General features: G+C 35.5%; 1 protein-coding gene across 1 annotated transcript; it reads right to left on the reverse strand.

Moving 5' to 3' along the window:
- LOC148953944 (EEF1A lysine methyltransferase 4-like) lies at positions 1–27624 on the reverse strand. Its single transcript, XM_089086030.1, has 3 exons — positions 27486–27624; positions 4785–5065; positions 1–313 (listed from the first exon to the last, which is right to left on the reverse strand). Exons 1-3 carry the CDS (start codon positions 27622–27624, stop codon positions 44–46), a joined length of 690 nt encoding a protein of 229 aa, XP_088942156.1. The 3' UTR covers positions 1–43.
- Between the last annotated feature and the right edge of the window lie 232 nt (positions 27625–27856).

The following is a 27856-nucleotide window of genomic DNA, read 5'->3' on the forward strand; positions in this document are numbered from 1 at the left end:
TTACATCCTCCAACTTTAATTAATCTAGTTTAGCACATTTAATTCATGCAGACTGAATAGCAAAAATAAAATCTTCTTCGTCTTCACTAAGAGATTCAACAAAATGAGAAATTGAAATATTTTCATTTATGCAAGCTGAATCCAGTGTTCCTCCTTTAGTCATCACATAAAAGAAGTAATGGAAATAGTCACCATAAGTTGAGTAGTTGAAGCTCCAATTAAATTCTGGTTTAGCATAAATCGGTTTTCTGAAATGTGGTTGGGTGAAGGACAGGGATATGAATTTACCACCCTTAACTAGTATATGAGATACCTGAAAATAATGAAATTATTTCAAATAATATAATAATAACAAAATAAGGTCTTATATGCAATACATTTTCATCAATGGTTTCTTCCCTTTGAACCCATTATTTCAACTGTATAGAAAATCCATAAACTAAATTACATTTCCATCTAAACTATTAATTTTGTCTCAACAAAGCACAATAAGATTCCTATCCATTTGGGCAGATGGGCGGCAAGATCACACTTATTTATGATTAAAATGTTTTTTCATTAAACATTTTGACAATCGATTAGTTACACCATCTGGAAAAAAAAACTTACTTTCGACACAATTATTTTTAATCCAGTCCTTTAAATTATATGAAAAATACAGATGGCTACGCAATACTCTCAATGTAAGCAATCAATTTCTAAACATCAAGCTTAAAATTCATCCACAGATTTCAGTAGGCTTGCCGTAAAATTCAAGTTAAAGCAAATCTTAAAACAACAAGCTAAAACATTCGGTATATTGAGATTCACCAAGAGAGGGGACCGGGTTAGGGGTAACAACACTTCTCCCTCTGCCCCTGCATAATATCTTCATATACCAAAAACAATAATATCAATTAATATTTTTATTTGAATTATGAACACTCTTTTGAACTAAAAGACACAATCAAATTTTATTTTCTACTTCATTACAGAAAAATTGAATTTACTGAATTTGCAGTGTCTTTTCCAATTTAGCTGCTTCCCAGTCCGTTCTCTCAAATCCCAGCGTTCTAGACGATGTGCAAAAGTACAGTGATTTTGTGGCTGTTTGGGGGTGCAATTGAACTAGAATTGGTTATAAAAATTGTTAATCTTGGCGCAAGATTTTCCTTCTAAACTAGCTACGACAACAATTTAGTCCATCCCCTCCTATGAACTAAACATTATAATTACGAATTATAGTTTCAAAGAATGAAAATAAACTGGGTAGTTCTATGAAAAAATAAAGTAAATCGTAATATTTTTCAGATTTTGGGAGGGGTTCAAGATATGAACACAGGATGTTTTTTATAAGAGGATGACAGGCTTGGTGGGACACACCTTTGATCCAACAGATGCAATGGGTGAATTATTTGGCAACTGAACACAAAATTTTCAGGAAAATTAAATTTCAAGAAAATATTAAAAAACAAATCAATAAGCTAAACATGACAATCTCTTATGTAAAACAAGCCTTTTTCGGTAAAGGCTGAATTCAAAATCACAGGGTTATGTGATGAGAAGCCGCGAAAAAAAAATTAGCATCAATGAAATCCACGAAATATGAGTTACATCTATTCTATTCTAGGGATGCATGCAGGGATTGGTTTTGGGAGGTCTTGAAAAAATAAGAGATACCTTATATTGAAAGCAAAGGAAAATGTGCTTAACATTTTTAAGGGGTCCTGGCCCAAGGATGTTAACTTCCCTTTTTAAATGAGAAATGAGTTACAGCCAGTGGCATCGTTTAGGGGGGGGGCAGTTGCCCCCCAATAATTTAGAGAAAAAATATAGTAGGTAACTTTAAAACTGTTGCCGTTTTAGGCTTCAACTTCGTTCTTTACTTTGAGCAGATAATTTTTTTAACCATTCCACCCTCGTTTTTAACATAAAAGAAGCGCAAAAAACTGGGGTTCATTACGCATCCTAATATGTTCCACATTAATATTTATGCAAATATATCGCCTTCGAAACCTTATCATCAAGTAAAAAAGGTGAGTCTAATTAATGGAAAAATTGGCTAAAATGAACTATACTTCCTGTTTCACCACGTTTGCTCAGGTCAAATTTATTCCTCTGATTGTTAAGGGTCTTTTACTTCCTAAAATCTATCAGCTCAAGGTAAGATTTTCTTTAAAATTTTAATATTCGTGCTGTAGCTAGATAGTTCAAATCGGTTGTAGTTTTGTCATAGATGTTATTAGGGTGTGGAGTTTCAGCTCCAGGAATCATTTAAGTGTGTTAATGTTTTACCTTCAATATTTGACTAAAAACTCCAAATTCTCTTATTTGTAATTGAAACGCCTAATAAGCGGTTATAACGTCCTATTCCTGGCGTTTTGGATTCACATACTAACCCATAAATGAAGAACTGCCTCTATGTACAATACCATACAGACTTCTCACTATTTTCGCTTTTCTAATTTTTTTTTTAACTGGCTCCAAAAAAAAATTGACATAAGTGTGCCGAAGATTATTACTGTTATTAGTCGCGTCTCACGTAACGCCAGCGCTACTTGTGTGAAATTTATCTCTGGATCAGCATACTGTAGGAATGTCTGCTGCAAGTAGGAAGTAAAACCGAACAATATATGTTTATTTTTCTCACAATTTAGAAATTTTATGCTCACATATCAGTGATACCCTCCCCTACTCTTTATCTATTGTTATCAGTTTTAACATACAACACTAGGAGACCGAGCTTCGCTTGGTGAAGGGAATTTTCGACTTCAATGGCCCTCCTCTCCAGAAATTTATACCCTCCAGACCCTGATTAAAAAAAAATATAAAATTCTGTAATTTTTGTAGATTTCGTTTTTTTTTAACAAAGATACAAAAGTAAAGGTAATTTTCAAACTCTAATTGTCAATTTTTCCCATCCAATTGGTATCTCTGGCAAGGTTTAATTAACGCAAGGTTTCTACTGCAATGATGCGAAGTATCGTTCATATTTTCTGTATATTCTTAATAGAACAATGCTCAACGAGAAAGTTAATAATTCACACATTTTTTTCGACTACTTTAAATTGAAAATACTGTCGCTATTTCAAATGTAAGGAAAATTTCCAGGGGGGATTCTCCACGGAGAATTTTCGTACGGATAGGGGGGAAGTTTGTCCGGCGAATTTTTTCAACACCCTTTTTTGTAATTTTTCATTTTAAAAAAATAAAAAAAAACAACCCAAAGAGCACTTTTTGGATGTCATGTGGCATTTTATGATTGCCTCATTAAGTCAAATTTATAAAGAGCAATTACATATAAAAATTAGTTCATAGATGAACGCATAATAAGCTCTCTGTGATGAGTATGTGTCCGGCCCAGCCTTTTTATTCCAAAAACGTCATCCAAATTGCGCTTTTAGTGACGAAGAAAAATAAGAGGATATGTCACTGTTGTCCATGTAAAAAAGTGATTTTTTCTTGTTGTTCAATGAGGGGATTTGTATTTTTCCTGCATAAGGTTTCAACAAAGGCAATTTAAAGGGCGCACTTTTTGATTTGCTAAGACATATTTTCAAATCACATGCAACCGAATGACGCCTCACAAATCACATGGAACCCCTCCCCCCCCCAAGAAAAATTATGGAGCTACGCCCCTGGTTACAGTTAGTCGAAAATGGTTTTATTGCACTTGATTGTACATTATTTTAATTGACAAAAAAGGAGAATATTATTGAATGCCAAAATACGATAATCTGAAGATTTTTTAGTCTCAAATCATGAACAATATGAAGATAAATCCCATTTAAGCCCATTTTTAGATCATGCTTGCAGCAAAAAAGCAACTTGAAGCATCAAGTTTAGTTGACGCTGCTGACACTCAATATGTTTTTTAACTGTTATTTGCATCAGTCATATATGCAGGACTTTATTTTAAACAGCTCACATTTGGGAAGATGGAGCGTAAAACGAATAAAATAAAATAAATATATATATATATATATATATATATATATATATATATATATATATATATATATATATATATATATATATATATATATATATATTAAAATCAAAGAAACCATGGAAAACCACAGTGTTTCTTAGAATTAGGGAGGGGTTGATTGCTAGATATGGATGAAGGAAGCATTTTAATAACGATACATTTTACAGGGGACAAAACTTTGACTGAAAACAAATAACAACCAAATTACATGAAAAACACAATATATCATAGAAAAAAAAAACACCAAAAAGTCATGAGATTTCAGGTGTTTGGATGGGGGTCCTATGGGATCCAAAGGAATCCCATAGCTTACACGCTAGGCCTAAACTATTTCCGTGTCAGTAGTTCAAGTTCGGTTTTTAATATTAAACTACAAATAAGGAGCAAAACTAAAAGTGCAAGAAGCTGGGCCCATATTTATAGCCCCTGTCCTCTCCTCTAGTGTTCCCAGATGTAGCATAATTGGAAATCAAATGCATCTAAGCATAATCCTCCCCAAGACGGCATAATTGTAGCATAATCTAAGACAATGTAGAACAACTCATAGTGTCACATCCAAAAATAAAACGAGCATCAAAAGTGTTTTTTCGGATTTTTCAACCAAACTGAAATAAATTTTTCAGCTCAACGACGGACTACAGACCTTCTGGTGTTTTTTTAGTTACAATTCTTTGGTATGTGGCAAAGAAAAGACGAACGCAAGACATTGAATTCAAAAGTAAGTGGCGAAGATGTCCTTTTTTTAGATTCACTTATGAACTTCTTTCACAAAAAGAAATTCAGAGAATATATACAGATATATAACAGCATGTACCTGGGACAGTATTCTTTTCATTTTTATCAGAATCTCTGAGTTATAGTGCCAGGGGTCTTTTTCTTTAACAAAAAAAGAATCCAAAGTTGCCTTTTCGAGAATAACGTCAAAAGACTCAAAGCTGAAAAACTCTTTGAGTTTATTGATATCAGCAACAGCCCATTTCAAATTGGGATAATCTTGCTTCATCTTACTAATCAGAACATCTGAATAATCGGAATTCAAAACATTTGTGTACCCGTTAGCTGAAAGATCCTTACCAAGTGAACTGTTGCCGCACCCTAAAATAAAAAAGAAAATGACATGATTTGAAAAGCAGCAAATATAACTAAATACAAATTCTCTTAAGGCTGAAAACTTTATGTACAGTAATATATTTCCAGTCATTTTGACAGAACAGTACTTAAACTTACTTTTGAATGAAGCAATGAAAAAAACAAATTTATTCACCCCCCCCCCCGTTCCTCATGAAGTATCAGAAGGTTTTTGTTTGAATAAAAAGGTTCAAAAATACACAACAGTTTATTTATCAATCTAAACTTAATTAAAAATTTTGACAAGAAGGGTCTTTGGACCAATCTCAAAGACCCTCTCCCTCCTATCCGCAGACATGCACAAAGAATCTTTTTATAACAAGTGACTAATTATTATCAATTTCCTCTGTATTAATTTGTCTCTTGTTATGAACAGTTTGAAAAGGATACTGAACTGAACAGTTTGGCATCCTTTTCAGACAACAGCCTAGTGTTGCTTTTCTCATCTGCACTTTCTGATACCACAGAATCAGCACCACAGATCGTGAGAGAATTGACATTGGCCCATTCCCACCACGTGACCTTAGAGAGTACCATTGAATACTTGCAATTTATTGTTCAAAAACGGCTGTTTTTTTGCAAGTGAAAGCGTTTGCGACCTGATTGGCCCAATGTATTCCAAGGATGAGTCCAAGACAGTTACTCTCCAACCATTGGATTTGTTTTTAGCTACAAAATAAAAGCTCAAGATTAACAGTTGTACATGGATACTGAGCGGACGTGATCTGGAGCTTCAGTTTCATGGACTAGGCTGTATTTTACCACGCGTTTCTAAGGTTATTAAAAACACAGTATCTGTTATTTGTATGTTTGATGTGTTTATTGATATTAAATTATTTTTGTTTTATTTTTCATTTATTCATTGATAGTAATGTTCATTGACTTAAATTCTGAAGTATTTAACTAAAATATCATTCAAGGATAGTCCCCCACTAGAGCTATTATATTAGCTGAATCAAACATTTCTTCACAATCTATAAAAGTGAGGAATAATGCGCCAAATGACTCAAGCACTTCTCAATTATTAGTAGAAGAGCAAAAATTTGATTGACACATTCTTCTCCCATTCCTAAGACTACACTGTTCTTCTCTTAAAACTTTATCTACAGCACCTCTAACTCTAAAAAGTATCATCACACTAAGCAATTTGCTTCCTACAGAAGCAAACCTAATGCCTTTATAACTAATACACATTCATATCACCTTTCTTATAGAGGGGTGTAATTAAAGTCTTCCTAATATTGTTAGGTATTTCCTCTTGTTCAAAAATCATACTCATAAACTTCAGTAATTGGGTCTACAACTTCAAAACCATTATATTTCAAAAACCCATTTACCACACTATCAGCAACCGAGGCTTTGTTATTCTTTAATCTGTTTAGTACCGTCTCTAATTCTCCCTGCCAAAATAAATCTTCCTTCACTTCTAAATTGTCAGTAACTTTTTCGATCTTTTCTATACCATTTCCTGTAGCCCTATTTCAGCTTAACACTTTCTCAAAATGTTCTGCCCATCTCTCTTTAGCACTTATTTCATTAATAATTGAGGTCCAATTCCCATTTTTAACTGGGACAAGTTCACATTGACGACTGCCTCTCAATTTTTTAACATGCCAATACAATATTTTACAACTATACTGTCTGATTCCATCTTCCAGATATTTGGCAGCTGTACTGATTCTTACTGCAAATTCTTCTTTTTTATGCTGTGTAAATTTCAAGCAATGGAAACACCTGAATTTAAGTACCAGAACCAAGGAAACCATTGCATTGATTCTTGGTGGTCTATCTAATTTTTAATTTCCGGATAACGAAACAGAAGCTTTTTTAAAAAGTAAGCTGAAAACATATTTATTTAAACAAACAAACAGTTAAAATATAATACAATAATGTATATAAGATTCTTATAGTAAAATTGTCAATCAACATTTGTTTATATGCAAGGTTGCAACAGGATACAGGATGGCTTCTGGCCTAAAGAGAGCTAAACAAGTATTGTAAAAAGGATATCACTTGATGAAAGTGGCTTTTTTGAAGGAAACACTATAAAACAAAAAGAATAGTACCTTGATTTGATTCCTATTTTATGCTATTTTACAATATACCCTACAAGTCAATGCGCCCACCTCACAGTCTTGTTAGTTCCAGATAGGCTACAGTCCTAAATAATATATTTCTTCATTGCTTACCATTTCATAATGCAAAACATTTTTGTTTTTGTTAAAATGTGCTTGCTACATTCTTGATCAGTGAAATTCACTAAGTTGAAGTGCTTTCAATACAATCGTTGGGTGAAGTCTAATTTAAAAGTGATTTAAAAATGTGGACAACAATGGAAAGAAACATGATAATCTGACTAATAAAAAATTTCTAATTTAATGACTGACATCCTCAGATGGAAACGCTATAAAACACTCACTCACTTGTATTATTCTTAAAAGAGCTTCACTTTACTTTACAACTGCTAATGGCCATATATACAGCCCAAGTTATATAGAGTAAACGTACCGATGATTTGACAGTTTTGAAAAAACAAAACAAAAAACAACAACATTTTTTTCTACTCCAGAAGGCTTAATTAAAAGACTTTCGGTTTGAAAAGGGTTTCAGTATGTTGAAAAAAACATCTTCGAATCTAACTGGTTGATTAGAAGTTTGAAGTTTTATCAGAAAAGGGTACAAAACTCCGATTTTCTTAAATTTGAGCGTTTTCACCTGCAAATTCGACACAACAAAACAGTTACCTGTTTTCGACATAAGTTAGAACACTATCTGACACGTGTTCAAATACTTGGGGAATACTTGTGGGCGGATTCTGGTGGATCCGACATGCCTATTCTTTTTACTTTATTCCTTCGTTTATCTTCAACTTTTTTAAATGTGTAAATGTATAAAATACTATTCAGATAGTGGACGCAAAAGACTGAAAAAATTGCCTCAGGTATAGGGACGAGATTGGATAGTCATATGGAGCATAATTGTGTGACCTAGGTCTCTACAATATAATGTGTGATATAGTTCTCTTTATAAACGTTATCTGGAATGGCCCACTTTCTCTCAGCTTTAATGGCCCCGCAAAGATTTCTTTGTTGTTAACAGTTAAAGTGTTTGTCAATAATTGGCCATTTTAAATTTAATCTACCAGTTTAATCCACTTCAGTTTAACATGTTTCCTTAGCATTTTGGGTGGTATAAGAATTCCACGCTAATTAGGGAGGGGTTCAGACAGAATATTTTGTATTTTACAGCTTGGGATCTATTTGAAAGAAAACACGTATTAAATTTACTAAGAGAGGGTGTACTTCAAATTTATTCAGCAATAAACAAATTAGGGTGTTGTGATCAACCAAGTCAAATGCTGAAAAATATGAACATAGTATGAGGCCAAGCGGCAGTTCCTCAGATGATGGAAAAAATCTAGCATAAAATCAGTAAAACTACGATTAAAAAAGACTTCAATTTTTTTTCCATCTGAAATATAATTACAAATAATAATCATCAAAATCTCTTGTTGTTGAGAAAGTACCCGTAAATTCGACAACTATGTTTTTGTTAGAGGACCCTTGAATTTCGACACCAATTGTTTCTCGTCTGTTTTACTTGTTCAGTGAGTCACCTATATTTTAACAGGGCCTGTTGCTGTCTGTCGAAAATTTCAACAAGGTTACTGTATGATATTCCCAAAAGAAATAAATCTCATGGTAGAAGTCAACGTTAAGGTTTGAATTTAGCTGAATGAACATTTTTCATTTGCCAAATAGTCCACTATATCATACGACACTTTCTAACACTTGGAACTTTATTTTATCAATATAATATTAGCTGCCATTTTAACCTTAACTTTATCAGGCAAAAGCCAATATAGCTACATTTTAGATATGATCGGATGTATCTTGATGCATTGTCGCTAATCCAAACTTTTTCTTGCAAAACTAATCAAGTAACGACAGTTTGAACATTACATAGCTAAAAAATTGTCGGAAGCTCATTTTGTGTTAGAAGCAGGAAACTGATTGAATTGGATATTTTTTTCTTATCTGGGTGTATTGGATATATTGTCCACGTTTCGAATTGTCAAAATACAATAAAGGCTTCAAGAGATGGTGTTCCAAGTCACGACTAGGCAGAGTTATCCTATTTTGAAGTAAGACTTTGACAGTGGTTCCAAAATTGCATTGTTGAATCATTAGTGCCTTTACCCTATTCTCCATAAATTTTCACATAGAACAAAATTTGCATTTTACTGAAAAAATATAAATGTTTTTACTATAACTTCAATAAATCAAATAATATTAACATTTTGATTACTGAATTTCAGTATATGTGTATTAAACTGACAATGCACATTCACTTGTATTTTTTCAGTAAGGTGCAAATTTTGTTCTGGCCTTGGGAAGGCATAGGGGTTTTGCGCCCAAATTATGTTAATTTCTGCTCGTTTTGAGTTTGAGTCGGTTAATTATTGTGATTTCTGTTCGTTTTGGGTTTATTTATTTATCGATGCTGATTTGTGGTAGTTTCACGTTTGGTAGATTATTTGATTTTATTGTTGCTCATTTTTGTTTAATGGAGTTTTTTACTTTTCCTTGAAAAACTTATTTCGTGGGAAAAGTTTTTTTAATTAATTTCTGTTCGTTTATATTGACATAGTCTTTTCAGAAAAAAGAAAATAATACTTTAAATCTATTCGTTTTCTAAGACTTTATAGTTTGGCCTGCTATTTGTATGCTGGAGAAAAATTTTCAGCAATTTTTAACAGCATACACCATTTTAGAATCTGGACACCAATAATAATGTTTAATTTAGTTTCATACCTCCTCTAGTTGATCTGAAATTGAGAAGATGAAAGCATTTGCAAAAAATCTATTTACTGTCATTAATAGCAAAGATACCCTTACGGTATTATAATTTAGCCTACTTTCAAGAGCAGAAATAGTCCCGAAAGTTTGAACATAATACCCTCAGTCGTTCTCGGGATACTGCTGAGATGCCTTCTTGGAAATAAGCATTATCACAGTGCATTTTGATTTAATCTTAAGGCAACATTTAGTTTTTAAACATAATGGGAAAATGGTAGGGTGGGCGTGGGAGGGTGGGAGTGGAAGGGGGATTAGTTGACCTCCAATCACTTTCGACTATTAAAAAGGGCATCAGCCCTTTCTATTTTCAATCGAATGAGCCTTTTTTGAAGTTCCTACGACAACTCCTTCAATAAAAAGTGCCCTGGCACTTTAAACAACAACAACTAAAAAATAATACATTATACCCACATCGATCTTTACTATAAAAATGTCAAGCCTTCCAATCACTTTCGACAATTAAAAAGGGTACTAGGCCTTTCGATTTCCAATCGAATGAGTCCTTTTGGAAGCAATAACGCTTTCTATAAGCACCTTATATGCCCCCAGGGAACAAATTACAACCCTTACCTTAAGGTCTGTTAGGGTGGTTGTCATCCTCTAAGACCGAATTTCTAGAACTTTCAACTACGTTAAACAAAATGGCTATCTCAAAATTTTTATTGGATGTGTTTGGAGAAATGGTGGGTGCGAGAGGGGCAGTAGTCGCTCTCCAATCACTTTCAACTATTAAAAATGGCCCTAGCCCTTTCAATTTCCAATCAAATGAGCCCTTTTGAAGAATCTACGACAAAACTTTCAGTAAGAATCTTATATGCCCCTAGGGCATAACTTACTACCCTTGCCCTGAGTGCTGGGGAAGGGGTTGTTATCCTTAAAGATCTAATTTCCAAAACTTTCAACTACGTTGAATAAAATGGCTACCGAAAAATTTTGATTGGATGTGTTTGGGGAAAAGGTGGGCGTGAGAAGGGGGTTAGTTGCTCTCAAATCACTTTCGACTATTAAAAAGGGTGCTAGCTCTTAGAATTTCAAATCAAATGAGCCCTTTTTCAAGTTTCTGCGACAAAGATTTCAATAAAAATCATATATGCCCCCAGCGCATAACTTATAATCCTTGCCCTGAGGGTTGTGGGGAAGTGTCTTCCTCAAAAATATATCTTCTATCTGGAAATCAACTAGGCTCAACAAAATGGCTATCTCAAAATTTTTATTGGATGTGTTTGGGGGAATGATTGGCTTGGGCGAGGGAGGGGTTAGTTTCCCTCCAATCACTTTCGACTATTAAAAAGGGCATTAGCCCTTTGAATTTCCAATCGAATGAGCTTTTTTTGAAGTTTCTACGACTACGCCTTCTTTAAAGACCTTATATGCCCCCAAGACATAACTTAAAACCCTGGCCCTGAGGGTTGTGGGGGAGTGTCTTCCTCAAAAACATATTTTTTTTTATCTGGAAATCAACTATGCTTAACAAAATGGCTATCTCAAAATTCGTATTGGATGTGTTTGGGGGAATAATGGACGTGGGGGGAAGGCTAGTTGTCCTCCAATCACTTTTGACTGTTAAAAAGGGCACTAGAACTCTCAATTTCCAATCGAATGAGCCCCTTTTGAAGTTTCTACGACAACCCTTTCCATATGAAGTGCCCTGCTCTGAAGGAAAAACAAATGATACATTGTGCCAACATTGTTCTTATATGCCCTCAAGGCATAACTTAAAACCCTTAGCTCCGAGGGTTGTGAGGGACTGTCCTCCTCAATAACATATTTTCTATCTGGAAATCAACTATGCTGAACAGAATGGCTATCTCAAAATTTTGATTCGATGTGTTTGGGGAAATGGTGGGCGTGGAAGGGGTGTTAGTTGCCTTCCAATCACTTTCGACTATTACAAAGGGCACAAGCCACTCCAATTTCCAATCGAATGAGCCCTTTTCGAATTTTGTACGACAACTTCTTCGATACAAAGTTTCCTGTTTTAAACGTTAAAATTAATAAATAAAACATTGTGCCAACATCGTTCTTATATGCCCCCAGGGCATAACTTAAAACCCTTGCCCTGAGGGTTGTGGGGGATTGTCCTCCTCTTTACTTAGTCCCCGTTTCTTGTTTCGTTCTCGATTGTCCCCGTTTTTTACTTTGGCAGCGCTATCACGCTGCCTATTATTTATACAAAAAATTTCTATATACACCTTATAGGCCCCCAGGGCACAACTTACAACCCTTGCACTGAGGGCTTTGAGGGGGTTATCATCCTAAAAGACCTAATTTTCAGAACGTTCAACTACGTTGAACAAAATGGATATCTCAAATTTTTGATTGGATGTGTTTTGGAAAATGGTGGGCGTGAGAGGGGCGTTAGTCGCTATCCTATCACTTTCAACTATTAAAAAAGGCACTAGCCTTTTCAATTTCCACTTGAATGAGCCCTTTTGAAGTTTCTACGACAACGCTTTCAATAAAAACTTTATATGCCCCCTGGGCATAACTTACAACCCTTGCACTGAGGGCTCTGAGGGGGTTATCATCCTAAAAGACCTAATTTCCAGAACTTTCAACTACGTTGAACAAACGACTGTGGGGGGGGGGGGCTAGTTGCCCTCCAATTACTTTTGGCAATTAAAAACTGCACTAGCCACTCCAATTTCCAATTGAATGAGCCCTTTTCTAAGTTTCTACGACATCTCCTTCAATACGAAGTGCCCGGGTATGGAGAAAAAGAAAACACATTGTGCCCACATCTTTCTTTACTTAGGCAGCGCTAGCGCGCTGCCTATGATATAATGTTGATTGATCCTGGAATACATTGAAGAAAATGCTATTAGAGGTCTCAGATAAATGTACTTCAGTTAGATAGACTACAAAACCAAAAACGTAACCATTTATGACCAAAGAATTAAAGAGAGAAATGAGAGAAAAAGAAAACATATTGGAGATTACAAAGCATAATATACATAATATGAATCATTATAAAAAATTTGCCAAGGTATGCAATCAAGAATGATATCTATCAGGAAAATAAGCAAAACAGTATGAGGAATCTCTAGTAGATGCAAGCAAATAAAACCCCCAACAAATTTGGAATTATGCCTGACTTTGTAAATTTTATAGGCACTTTGTTATAAGACTTAAAGAGAATGACCACATAGTGGATAACCCACAAGAAATTTCCAATTCTTTACACAGGCAGCTTACATCTGTATTTACCTTAAATCGCATGTCCAGAAAGATAAGGTGGTGATGAGCCTCCTGTGGAACATCTCGCTTGTGGTGTGAGATGACTAAGGTTTGGCTTCCCAGGTTAACCTACACTCTGCAGTTTTTGTCTTTCTCACTCTCTGTGCCTGTATGTCTTTCTGTCTGCCTGTCTGCCTGAAGCATGCTGGATGACGATGCAGGCCAACTCTCTGAGATTTCAAGAGCATGTTGGCTTTTGGCACAGTCCTGGCCAACTCTTTTCTTGAATACATCTATGGTTTGGAACTGGATGGTGGCTTCAGAAAGGCCGTTCTAGTAAGGGACGGCGCATAGAGAGAAGAATTGCCAGCACTCACGTCGACGGCAACGGGGGACTTGCAGCTTCTTTGTGTGATATCTTGTTGTACATGCAAGGGATGAGGAGAAAACATAACTTGAGAGGTTGTTTTCTAGCAGTTTGTGAGTAGTGATTGTGTCTCCTCTCTTTCATCAATATAGTAGGGTGGGGAGTTTGAGGGGTATAAGGCATTCCTCATACAGCTTGTCTCGTAAAGCTGGCATGAGCTTCCGTTGCTCGCCTTTGGACACTCTCGAGTGCTTTAACGTCCATTTTATAACGAGAAGATGCTAGGGTCATTTTAAATTCCAGGTCTGGATCTAAACAGCTTTGTACAGCTTCTTGACCACACACTGTTTCCTGGTGGTAAACGTTCGTTTTATGAGCCCTAGCGCTCGGTTTGCTTTAGCAGCTTGAGCTTGTGCGTGGCTATGGAACTTGAGTTCATCATAAAAAAAAACCCCAGGTCCTTCTCTTCACTTACTGCTTCAAGTAGGTAATCTCCAATACGGTAAGATTGTCTAGGATTGTTGTGTCTAAGATGCAGGATTTTGCATTTTGTTACATTGAACTGCAAACCCCAATTAGATGACCATCTAGATAGTTGATCCAAGTCTTCCTGCATTGTTGAGTGATTGGGGCTAATTTTGGTCTGTCCTAAGAGCTTGCAATTGTCTTATAGTGCATCTCTTTCCCAACTTATGTCTCCAATTATAACTAGAAGGGTAGATCTAGAGATGCACCTATAAATACACAGGACCTGGTGGTATGTACTCAAAGCTTCTCAAAAAGCATGTTGAATTATCAAGCCCACTCACTCATCGATTTCCAAATCTCTTGATGGAAAGTGTGATCTGCAGGATTGATGTATAGCTCACCCCCAGATAGAAGGGGGGTAGCAAAGAGAACACAAGCAATTACTGACCAATCAGTATAACTTCCACAATCAGCAAGCTAACAATAGGAACTATTACCACTAAATTTCTAAAACAATTGACAAGTAATAAACAATTCTCATAATGGCTTTAAGTCTGGTCAATCTGTTGAAACAAATATGATTGATTCCTAAATTAAGTTGATCACTTTATAGACTATTGGTTTCCAGTTGGCACCATGCAAGTGGATTTGGCAAAGTCAGCCATAAAAGACCCCAAATCAAGCTCCATGCCATTGGGTTGAATTTGTTATTTAATTAAGTGGGTGATGCAGCTCCCAACATACAGGAAACAGACTATAAAAGTATTTGGTGAAAATGAAATGATGTTCTTTTCTGGAGTGACTACAGTTAGAGGTGGTGTTCCCCAGCAGACAGTCTGGGGTCTCACCCCATTTGACATATATACAAATAAAATGTCAAAAGTCCTTAAGAGCACAGTAAGCCTCAATACCAATGGCTTGAAACCTATTAGTCATTTGGACACAGCAGATGAATATTCTGTCAACAAAAAGAGAGCTAGATGCATTCCCTTGCTGGACTGATACTATAATTTAAGGGTTCAAAATGCAAGACCATACACATTGGGAAGAAAAGTTTATGCAACCAGTACTATATAGACTGTAGTGATGGATCCTGCAAAGTTTCAATGTTAAGCCAATTGAACAGATTCAATGTTAAGCCCCTTAGAACCATCAAAGTTGATACCTTATTCTGTTATTTTACTAATACTACTACTAACAACTCACAGCAGCACCTAGCTGCCTGAGGCCAACACAGCTATGCACGCTCCTCCTCCATCCCAATCAATTCAAAGCTTCCCTTTTTACGCCTGCCCATGAAGCTCTCATTTCCTTTAAATCTTTCTTTATAGCGTCCTCCCACCCCAGACAAGGAGGACCTGCTGTCTGATTAGCCCTAGACGGTTGACCAAGAAGAACAATCTTTGGAAATCTGTCATCCTTCATCTGCATAATGTGCCCTAGCCACCTCAACCTTTCTTTCATTATAGCCCTAGAGAGCAGTCTTGAACCACATTTTTTGTATAGCCTATTTTTTGTAATATGGTCAGTCAGCCGGGTACCCAGAACAATCCTTAAGCAATGTCTCTGGAAAACATGTAGCACACCTTCCTCCGTTTTTTGGAGCGCCCTTGACTTAAAGCCATACTTGATCATTGTCATCAGTGGAATTACTAATATTCTAATCTTGGTTTGCACATTTTTCTTCTTATTTTTGAAAACTTTTTTTAACTGTGAAAAAACACCCTGAGCCTTGGCTATTCTATTTTTGACATCTTCACTGCTCCAACCATCTTTACTAATAATACTACCAAGGTAAGTGAAGCTATCCACCTGATCAATCTTTCATTACCCAATTTCACCTTTTCATCTTCACTTATCCCTAGCCTTAGTGACTTAGTCTTTTTAACATTAATTTTCAAACCTATTCTAGCACCCTGAACCCGCAAAACCTCTAAAACTACATTCATTTTCCTCACACTTTCATCTAGGATGCTTAAATCATCAGCATAACTTAAGTCCAGGAGACTTTTTCCTCCCCATTTGATTCTGTGGTCTCCCATTGCCTTTCCTCTGCTCCTTAAGATAAAGTCCATCAAAATAATCCATATAAAGGGGGATAGAACACAACCCTGCTTAACTCCTGATTTAATACAAAACCAGCTGCTCACCTCATTTCTTACCTTAACCACAGCAGTGTTATTCTCGTACATAGCATTAATCACTTTAATGTATTATTCTTGTATACCATACAAGGATAAAATCTTTACTAAAGCTCTTCTATAAACAGAATCAAACGCTTGCTCATAATCTATAATACTGAGGACCAGAGGTGTTTGAAAACTCAGGCACTTCTCAATTATTAACCTAAGAGTGAAAATTTGGTCAACAAATCCTCTACCTTTTCTAAACCTGCACTGTTCTTTTCTTAAAACTTTGTCTATGGCATCTCTCAGTCTAAAAAGTATCATATTACTAAGTAATTTACTACCTACAGACTACTACTACTACTAACAGCTCATCACAGCACCAAGCCACCTGAGGCCAACACAGGTACGCATGCTCCTCCTCCACCCCAATCAATTCAAAGCCTCCCTTTTTACACCCGCACACGAAGTTCCCATTTCCTTTAAATCTTTCTTTATGACGTCCTCCCACCCCAGACGGGGACAACCTGCTTTCCGTTTAGCCCTAGATGGTTGGCCGAAAAGAACAATCTTTGGCAATCTGTCATCCTTCATCCGCACAACATGCCCAAACCACCTCAACCTTTCTTTCATTATAGACCTAGAGAGAGGTATTGAACCACATTTTTCATATAGCCTATTGCTTGAAATACAGTCAGTCAGCTGGGTACCCAGAACAATCCTTAAGCAATTTCTCTGGAAAAAATCTGGAAAATCTATATCCGATTTTTGGAGTGCCCATACTTCAGAGTCATATTTGACAACTTTCATCACTGTATCTTCTAATATTCTTATCTTGGTTTGCAGACTTACCTTCCTATTCTTCAAGACTTTTTTTAACTGTGAACAAGCACCCTGAGCCTTGGCTATTCTATTTTTAACATCTTCACTGCTCCCGCCATCATTACTAAGAATACTACCAAGGTAAGTGAAGCTGCCCACATGATCAATCTTTTCATTACCCAACATCACCTTTTCATCTTCACTTATTCCTAGCCTTAGTAACTTAGTCTTCCTAACATTAATTTTCAAACCAATTCTAGCACCCTGAACTCACAAAACCTCTAAAACTTCATTCATTTTGCTCACACTTTTATCTAGGATGCTTAAATCATCAGCATAATCCAAGTCCAGGAGGACTTTTCCTCCCCATTTGATTCCGTGGTCTCCCATTGCCTTTCCTGTGCTCCTTAAAACAAAGTCCATCAAAATGATCCATATAAAGGGGGACAGGACACAACCCTGCTTAACTCCTGATTTAATACAAAACAGCTGCTAACCTCATTTCCAACCTTAACCACAGCTGTGTTATTCTCATACATAGCACTATTCAATTTACTGTATTTGTCTGGTATACCATACAAGGATAAAACCTTTACTAAGGCTCCTCTATCAACAGAATCAAACACTTGCTCATAATCTATAAAACTGAGGACCAAAGGTGTTTGAAAACTTAGGCACTTCTCAATTATTAGCCTAAGAGTGAAAATTTGGTCAACACATCCTCTACCTTTTCTAAAACCGCACTGCTCTTCTCTTAAAACTTTTGTCTATGGCATCTCTCAGTCTAAAAAGTATCATATTACTAAGCAATTTGCTACCTACAGAGACCAGACTAATGCCTTGATAATTACCACACTCACTTTTATCACCTTTCTTATAAAGTGGCTTAATTAAGGTTTTCCTAAAATCGTTAGGTACTTCCCCTATTTCAAAAGTCCTATTCATAATCTTCAGTAATTTATTTCTAACCTCTGCGCCACCATATTTAAGAAACTCATTTACCACCCTATCAGCACCTGGAGCCTTATTATTCTTTAATCCTTTTAGTACTGTTACTAATTCCTCCTCACAAAACAGATCTTCCTTCACATCCAAGGCATCACAAACTTTTTTCATTTTTCTCTATATTTTTTCCTGCAACTCTATCTTGGTTTAGCAAGTTCTCAAAATGTTTGGCCCATCTTGCTTTTTCCTTATTGCTAATTGCCACCCCATTCCTATCTTTAACTGAGACAAGTCCGGATTGACAGAGATCAGACTAATCCCTTGATAATTACCACACTCACTTTTATCACCTTTCTTATAAAGTGGTTTAATTAAGGTTTTCTTAAAATCGCTAGGTACTTCCCCTTTTTCAAAAATCATATTCACAATCTTCAGTAACTTACTTCTAACCTCAGAGCCACATTATTTAAGAAACTAATTTACCACACTATCTGCACCTGGAGCCTTATTATTTTTGAATCCTTTTAGTACTGTCGCTAATGCCTCCTCTCAAAACAAATCTTCCTGCGCATCCAATGCATCACAAACTTTTTCATTTTCCTCTATATCTCTTCCTTCAACTCTATCTTGGTTAAGCAAATTCTCAAAATGTTCAGCCCATCTCTCTTTAGTTTGTTCCTTATTGCTAATTGCAGCCCCATTCCTATCTTTAACTGGGCAAAGTTTGCATTGACTACTCCCTCTCAATTTGTTAACATGTCAGTACAATATTTTACTATTATGACGTCTAGATGCATCTTCCAGATCCTTGGCAATTTTATCCATGGCCTCTACCTCACACCAGCTTAGTTCATATTTTAATGCTTTCTCCACTTTCTTTACATTCCTTTTGTTTTCATATGATCTATCACTAAGGTAATTCTTGTACAAGTCCTTTCTCCTTTCTATCAAACATAAAGCTTTTTCACTAATATTCTTAGTTGAAGTTCTAGCTTTCCTCCCTAAGACACCTTCAGCAACTTCACAAATTATTTTTCTAAAATGATTCCAACCATCTTCCTCATTATCAAATTTTAAACTCTCAAGTTTAGTATTCAACTGTTTCTGGAAAGTTTCTCTCAAATTCTTATCCTGGAGTCTACCAACATCATAAATTCCTGGGAGGTGGTTACCCTTCCAATATTTCAACTTTAAATTAACCCTTGACATTACTAGATGGTGATCTTTACTCTTAACATCAATAACAGCACTCCTATATACCCTAGTATCTTGTATTGATCCTGCCAGTCTATGGTTTACAATAACATAATCAATAAGGTTTGCTGTCTTACCATCACGTGAATACCATGTTAACTTATAAGCCATTTTATGGCCAAACACTGGATTGGTTATAACTAGATTGTTATACCTACAAAATTGCAAAAGTCTGTATCCATTAATGTTTTCCTATCCTACACCAAATTTACCTAGGCTAGGATAGCATCTATCCCTATCTCTGCCGACCTGGGCGTTAAAATCTCTTAGTAAAAACATCATATTTTTACCTGGGAACCTGTCTATTTGCTCCTGTAACTGTAAGTAAAATTCATCTGAGTCACTAGTATCTCTGTCAGTTGGTTCTACAGGGGCATATGCTACTATAACTGATACTCTGAACTTTTTAGTCATAAAATGAGCAACTAGTATTCTATTATTAATACCTTCCCAGCCTAAACAAGCCTTAGCAGCTTCCTTATTCATTATGAGCCCTACTCTCTGTCTATGTACCCCATCCTTCCTGCCTGAGTAAACAAATTCTATATCACCTAATTTCATAATTTCTACCCCTGGGATATGAGTTTTTGAAACTCCTAATAAATCCAGTTTGAATTGTCTGAATTCGTCAGTCAGAATGTCAATACAATAGTCATTTTTAACATTGAAATATTCCATTTCATGTTCTTTAAATGATTGAAATTATTTTTGCCTCAGGAAAAGCAATGATCCTGGATACCAGTGCAGGATGGGGATCACATATCTTCTCAAGTCTACACCAAAGTACTTAAGCCAGCCTAGACCTGGACAGCAAGAAGTCCCTGGGACCTCCATGAATGAGGGCTTTGTGCAATCCTGGGCCTATCTTGGCCACAACATGGTTTTCACCACCTGGTGATGCTATGCAGCTTATATACCTCTGTTAGCATCAATCTTGTTAAAATTGGTTTACCTGAAAACTGAATCAATGGTGACAACATTTAGAATGAATAAATGCATGATAAATATATAATACAGGATAGTTTAGAAAGTTTATTTGGATAAGTTTAGAAAGGTTAGGTCAAAACTGAACATGTGACAAAAGCAATTAGGCTAGTATATTCAGAAAATGAATAAAAAGGCCATTGAGTAGTATCTTCAATTTATTTGTAGGTCAGAAATATGAACTGGTCTATGTTTACCTTGATGTGCCCTCTTTTTTTTTCTTTTTTTTTTGCTAACAATGCACTGAAACATCACAGAGCTGTGTAAGGCCTTATTTAATTTTTTTTATATCTAATTAGTTTTTAGATAATTCTTTTACTTTATATCATAATCTAAACATTATAAACAAGGTATATTAGCTTTAAAGGGGGTATTTTATGTCTTGAATTCATTCCTCACCTGAAATTTTGGTAAACTTTTACTAGGCCTATATCATATTATTGACTTACAAATAAAGTGAATATAGGCTACCACTTGATGCTTTTTTTATGCTCTTTATGAATATAATAATCATTTTTGCCAGAAATGAATTTTAGCCTCCACCCCTAGGCTATATATACCAATTCAGGGTATATGTTTGTACATTGGGGGGTGGGGGGAAGTCTAATATTACCCCTCATTTACATCAGAAATAAATTTTACCCCCTCCCCCCTAATGTGCAAATATATATACCCTGAATTGGTATAAATAGGGGTAGGGGTAAATTTCATTTCTGACAAAAATGATTATTATATTTGGAGAGCATAACAAAAGGCATCAAGTGGTATGTTTACTTTATTCATAAGTAAATAATATGATTTGGAAAAAATTTACCAAAATTTATACTTAACCAACTCATCTACTAGCCTATTGATGCAGCCTAGTAATAATCCTGTCATCTAGAATCTTACCCAAAAAAGATGCTTAGATATGAAAAATAGACTACTAATGAGATGGTACCAGGTACACAGCAAGCTCATTGGCCAAATATCTAGCTGGGGTAAGCTAATAGGCTACCTCAATTCTTCAGAAGTCTCTTAGGCTACTATAACCAAATATTACATGCCTAATACATAGGATTTACCTTTGATACATCATATTTTCTAGAAGCTACAAGTCATGGCCCTAGGATATAGGTTAGAGAACACACCTAAAATGAGTATTCTGGCTTGTTTAGATGGAACTTCCCTTTCAAAGTTCAGTTTGAAAGAATTGTATCCCAAGCACCATTCAAAATGCTTTTCTGAGGCGTAGCGTTGATTCCAATACTCCAACTTAGAATAGTGAGAAGTGATCATGATCTTAAATGTAGTAACAGCCCAGTGACTTTTTATCGATAATCACATGTTTCAGTTTTGATTTCTTTTTTTCAGTTTTTAAGGCCCATTCTCCGATTGAAGAAGAAAGTTATTCCACTAGCTGCGTTCGTTTTCGCCGTTCGTCGTTCTTGGTTCTAGAAAGATGTTCTAGAATTGAAGTTATCAAGTATTTTGCAAGTTGCATCAAGACATGGCTAATTGTAGACAGAGAAAAGCCAAGACAGATAGTCGAGTTAATTGACTGGCACTCTTAAATTGCGTTTTGTTTCGCCGTTCTAAGAACGTCGTTTTAGCTGAAAAACGGCTTATAAAAGCTTTCTTAATTTCAAATCACGATAGAATTTCAATCAGCCAGATAGAATTTCAACCGCAACGAAAATGGAAAGGATAGTTCTGAATGCAGCAAAACAAGCATTAGAGTTGCTAGAGGAGGAAAGTGATTCTGACAAAGAAATCCAGCTAGAAACTGTAGCAGACAATGTACATCAGCAACCTCACGACTATGTTTTGCACCTGCTGCTGGGGAATTTTTTAGAGCTGACATAAAATAAAATTAAAACTGTGCATTTGCTTTGCTGGAAATTTTTCTTCAAAAAGTAATACGTTTAGAAGATGATGTAAATATTCATATTGCTGATTCAGTAAACTTGATTTTAAAATCCTTATTGTATTAAAGCATTTTAGAAAGTCTAAACCAACCATGGACAAATTGCTGTTACGAATGATTTGCGAGATTCTTTAATACCAACTTTAATTAGAATGAAGTTGCCATCAAGCCATGGCCAATTGAAGGGCGAACATGGCATCAGACTTTTTTAGGATCGTATAAAAATGATGTCGTTTTACATGTTGATAGATAGTCTATCATCCATCGATCCATCCTTTCTAGAACTAAGGTAGTCATAGAACTATGGGATAATCAAGATTTTTAGGTCGACTCATGACAGACAATGTCCACTGAACTTGTATGCAAAATGCTGAACATAAATTCCTGGACTCAGAGGGGAAATAATTACTAAGCCTAATAAGCTTCGTTCCTTAGTCTCAGGCGTCCCTATTTTACCACCTTTAGGTTGCTCAAAGATGAAAAAATATTTAAGTACTGACTTAAATATTTTCGGAGATCACACTGCCTTTCCATGACGATAAATAAAAGTTCAATTAGGGATAAAATCCTTTTAATAGAGAGTGATAACTTAACAAATAGTGATAAAAAAAAACAACTAGATATTTCGCTTACAAATGCATATGACCAAAATATCTAGTATCTGTTTTAATTTTAAGACTGTTTGTGAAAGTTATCACTGTTTATTAAAATGATTTTATTCCTATTTGAGCTTTTATTTAAAGTAATGACTTAGCCACAGAAGTTTTCTTTTAAACCCACTAAATGTAAGATTGAATTGTAAGTAAGATGGTCCTTGCCTTAGTCTGATCTGTGAAAAGGTAGATGAGAGTGTGGGTCATGTGATGTGTGTATATAATTGAGTGAGTTGAGAAAGAAAGTTTATTGAAAGTATAGGTTTTATGGGACATGGCTAGTGCATGTATTCAGGGAATGAATATTTTGCAAGATTTAAAAACTTAGGACAATTGCTCAAGTTAGCAATGGAGCACAAATGAAGAATTTTATAATTTGTTTTTCTTTGTTTCTGTTTTGGTTCTTGTTTTTCGTTGTTTCTGCAATGTAAAATAACCAAAAGTTATTTTTTATTCTTTGTTTTGTATTACCTTGGCCCTAGGGTGTTAGTGCAATAAAACCTACTTATGCGTATCTATTTTCTTTAAACATACAGGAGGTTAATACCTCCTAGCTTCAACAAATTCAAATGCAGTTTCAATACCAGTGATTCTAAAGTAGGTCATCAGCTTGTAAATGAACCTCTGATATAAATAAATCATTTATAAAAAAAAAACATTCTTTTAGAAAACAAGCAAGACAAATGATGGGTGAAAAAGTACCCTTTTTCACCCATCAAATGTAAGGTCATAAATGTAGGGTTCCCTTATGACAGAAATAAACAAAGCTTCAGTTATGCATCTGTTTTTTTTTTTAAACATATAGAAGGGATAAACCTTCAAGCTTTGACATATTCAATCACACTTTTGGACTCTTTCTTTTCCAGGGAGACTTTCTTTGGATTTTTTCCCATCTAATTAAAACCAGTAGGGATAGCATCAGGTACAAATGACCATCCACTACGAGGAGGCAACCATAGTAGATAAATTAGCTAGGAAGAAGTTTTTCAGCCCGAAAACGCTCGTCTAAACAGACCAAGCCCATATGACCAAGCCAGCACATGATATTTTAGGCTTAGCTATGTTCCTTTTGTAATTTTTCATGCGCCATAGATAAAAAACGATAATATCCCTCCTGGGAGGGGGGGGGAATGATATAATTTATTCTCTTGAAATGTCCTCCTAAATATGACGTCACTCATATATATTTTTTTTAATTACAGCTCTAAACGAAGGTAATCTCGAAGACCACATTGCCTTTCTATGACGATAAATAACAGTTTGAATAAGAATTAATTCTTTTATGAGACAGTGAAAAGATAATTAAAAATATACTGGATATTTTCATCCTTGTATTGTGATCGAAAAACCCGTTTTGGACAAAAAAAAGTTACAAAAGATAGCGGACAGGGTTGTGGGCCCAACAATCGACCTTCCTGCAAACCTTCCCCAGACGTCTCCAGGTACCTATTTGGAGCTGGGTCGACTCTGGCTGAGCTTACAGGGTCACGCCACTGATCCCCTTTTAGAAAGCTATACAAGATTACAAATGACTCCAAACAGCTAAAGAAAAAGGCAAAGTACAAGAGTCAGCAAAGATCACTTTTACAAACGAAAATGTGACTTAAAACTAAAAAATAACATAATAATTATGCTATTAGGTAATTTAGATAATAATTTAAGAAAACATTTACGTAAATGATCGATATAGCTCGTTATAAATGGGGACTATGTACAACATTTACGTAAAGGATCGATATAGCTCATTATAAATGGGGACTATGCAAGTTTCATCGGATATAGCTGAAATCATAGGCAGCGATACAACGCTGCCTAAGTAAAGAGCGATTTGGGCACAATGTATTTTTTTGGCTAGTGCCCTTTTTAATAGTCAAAAGTGATTGGAGGGCAAGTAACCCCACTCCGACGCCCACCATTTCCCTCAACACATCCTAGCAAAATGTTAAGATAGCCATTTTGTTCATCGTAGTTAAAAGGTCCGGAAAGTATGTAATTAAGGATGACACTACCCTCCCCCCCCCACAGCCCTCAGGGCAAGGATCGCAAGTTATGCTCTGGGGGTATATAAGGTTTTTTTATAGAAAGCGTGGTCACATAAACTTTGGAGGGGGCTCATTGGATAGACAATCAAAAGTTCTAGCGCCCTTTTTAAGGTTCAAAGTGATCAAAAGGCGGATAACCCCCCCCCCCCCCCCAACACACACACCACGTATTTTCCCGAAATGCATCTGATAGAAATTTTGAGATGACCACTTGTTGTCGTAGAAGCTTCAAAAAAGGTTCATTCAATTGTAATTGAAAGGGCTAGGGCCCTTTTTAACAGTCAATTGTGATTGGAGGGCAACAAGCCACCCCCCCGCCCATCAATTTCCAAAACACGTTTAACCAACATTTTTAGATAGCCATTTTGTCTAACGTGGTTTAGAGGTCTGGAAGTTATGTCTTTCAGGACGACACCCCTCCCCCCACATCCCTCAGCGCAAGGATTGTAAGTTATGCCCCGTGGGCATATAAGGTTATTATGGAAAGGGTGGTCGTATAAACTCTGGAGGGGGATCGATGGTATGTAAATCAGATTTTCTAGTGCCCATTTTAATAATCAAAGTGATCGGCAAATCAGTTGATAATATTCAAAGCGGAAGGTCCTCAGCGAAACAGATATAAACATATAAGAAAAAATTAGTTTAAAATACAACCTATAAAACTAAAAAAAAAAAAAAACCAGTCCCAGAATCCTCAGTTCAACGAATTTCGACGAGAACTGATAGATAAAATGAGGTGAAACGAGTCAATTCATACAGGTGAAATAAAAAATAATTAAGAAAACGCTTTCAATGCCATTCTAGCCTTTTTGGCAGCTAATCTGAAAGGTATTTTGGTTCCCTAGTATTGACTACTGGTTTCGTAATATAATTCGTCAACTCGTTTTTAATTAACTTTGTGTGTAAAGCATTAAGTGAATACTTCCATAACTATTTAAATAAATATTATTATCTATTTTGACTTTAGTTTAAATTGTTTCACGAACAACCTGTTTTATACCAAAGTCATTGCTAATGAGGGAGGATTTTTCAAAAAGTATTGTATAGCTAGGGTTATCACAAACATGGCTGCTTAAAGTAGAATCAAAAGAATTATTAGCACTATTTTTTGCTTTGATTATGTCATCTTTATGTTGTTATAGACGTATTTCTAAATTCTAATGAATTTTGCCAACATGGTAATTGCCATAGTTACATGGTATTTGGTAGATCCTTCTTTGGCGAGTAACTGGGGTCTTAGCTTTACCAGAGTTTAGGAAATGAAATTCATAATTTTAAAATTGTTAATCAATGCTGCTTACAGGTTATTTTGTGTCCAAACTTTTTTTTTAAATTCGTAACTGGATTTTACTATTTACAAAAAAATAACAAACAAAATAGATATCTTAATTTCTGATCAAATCCCCCCCCCCCACAAGTTAAAAGAGCTGTTGTAACTTCTATCGTAAATCGATCCTTAAATATTTGCTCTGAATCTCACGTGACAACAGAACTAAGATTTATCATAAACGTTCTTTTTGGAAACGGTTATCCCATTCTTGCTATTAATCATACAATTAGCCGTAGATTGAAAAGACACTCTCGTAATATCGAGAATGTCTTTTACCATGTAAGATTCCTGATAAGCTCTCAAATATAATCTATCTTCGATATATCCCAATAATCCCTACGAATGTAGGTACTCGATCCCAGTTACTCCCCCAAGAGCGGTTTATTAAATACCATGTGACTGCGGCAATTATTATGTTGGTAAAACAAACCAGAATTTAGAAAAACTCCTACAACAACGTAAAGACGAAATAACAAAAGCTTTAAATTCTAATAATGATAATATTTCTTTTGCTTCTGCTTTAAGCAGAAATGTTTTTGATAAACCCAGCCATGCAATACTTCTAAAAAATCCTCCCTCATTAGCAATGATTAAGATATAAAACAGGTTGCTCGTGAAGCAATTAAAACTAAACTCAAGGTCCTTTATTATAATATAAATAAATTAAACAATTTTATACATTTTTTAGTTGTCGGGGAGCAGAGGTCGTATGCCAACAAGAAAAACCAAAAAAAAACAATACATCATATTACTGAAACAAACACAACTATTCCTGCCTGTATTTCTTATTAAAGAAATAACATTGACATGCCACTCCAACATACCGCCAACACAAACTTAATAATACCAATTATCAGGCTACAGTGGACAGGGAGTGCAAAAAGATCATATCCAGACAATCACAAAATAATATAAATAATAAATCAAGACACCATCCTTCACCAAAATAAGTTTTTTTTTAATTTTAAAGCATTCAATTAGCAACGTTCAGAGCAGAGATCTAATGGCAGTAAGAGACAACGTTACATCTATAGATGTAGCAAACTTCGACCAAATGAAAGGAACCACGTACCGCACTGTAAATCTTGACCTCTTTGGCAAAGGGATTAATAGACGAGGCCCAGATCGAGTAGCAATGGGCACTGTGGGACATAGAGAACACAGGTTCATTTAGTAAAAATATTTAGGAAGGGCTCCACGATCGAATTTAACTTTAAACAAAAATACGAAAGACTGGATACTAAGACTCACCGGGAGAATATCCACAATATTATGTAACGATTCAGTCATTGATTTATTTAGCAAAAGGGGAGGAGACTGTAGAAATGACTTAGGAACACGAGCAGTCTTATTCTGTATCTTTTGAAGTTGAATAAGATTAGACTGAAACGTATTTAGGTACCAATGCCACATAATTGAATGAGATTGTACTAAAGTAAAATAGAGTGACTTACGTGCGGAGTAAGGAACTAAATTTTTCAAACGGTTCATAATACCAACGCAAGCCTTCCATGAAAGATTCTCGTCGATGACCACACCTAGATAACGAATACTTCTCACTCTATCAATAGACGAAAGACCGTCTTCAAGCATAACGCAAATATTACTTAGTTTAGGAAACCTACACCAAACTCTACAGTAAATAATAAGTTTAGTTTTTTTTTCTTATTAAGCACACGTTTATTATCATCAATATATTTCGAAAGAGGACTGTATGCATAGGAAATATTTATTTGAAGCTCATTTAAAGATTTACCGCACATAGAAGCAAATGTATCATCAACTGACTGAAAACCTGCAGTGGCTAAGAAGCGTCCTTGACTAA

This window comes from Artemia sp. Qi Xiang Cuo, chromosome 3, assembly GCF_049724085.1.
Source record: "Artemia sp. Qi Xiang Cuo chromosome 3, ASM4972408v1, whole genome shotgun sequence".
Lineage (NCBI taxonomy): Eukaryota > Metazoa > Arthropoda > Branchiopoda > Anostraca > Artemiidae > Artemia > Artemia sp. Qi Xiang Cuo.

What these genes read in the sequence shown, in the direction of transcription:
- LOC148953944 (XM_089086030.1), bottom strand. Translation starts at nt 27,624, where the DNA reads ATGCTTGAAGACGGTCTTTCGTCTATTGATAGAGTGAGAAGTATTCGT. An exon ending in TTTAGTTCCTTACTCCGCAC is followed by an intron (nt 5,066 to 27,485) that starts GTAAGTCACTCT and finishes TTTTTATTTTAG; the next exon opens with GGTGCGGCAACAGTTCACTT. An exon ending in TGAAAAGAATACTGTCCCAG is followed by an intron (nt 314 to 4,784) that starts GTACATGCTGTT and finishes CATTATTTTCAG; the next exon opens with GTATCTCATATACTAGTTAA.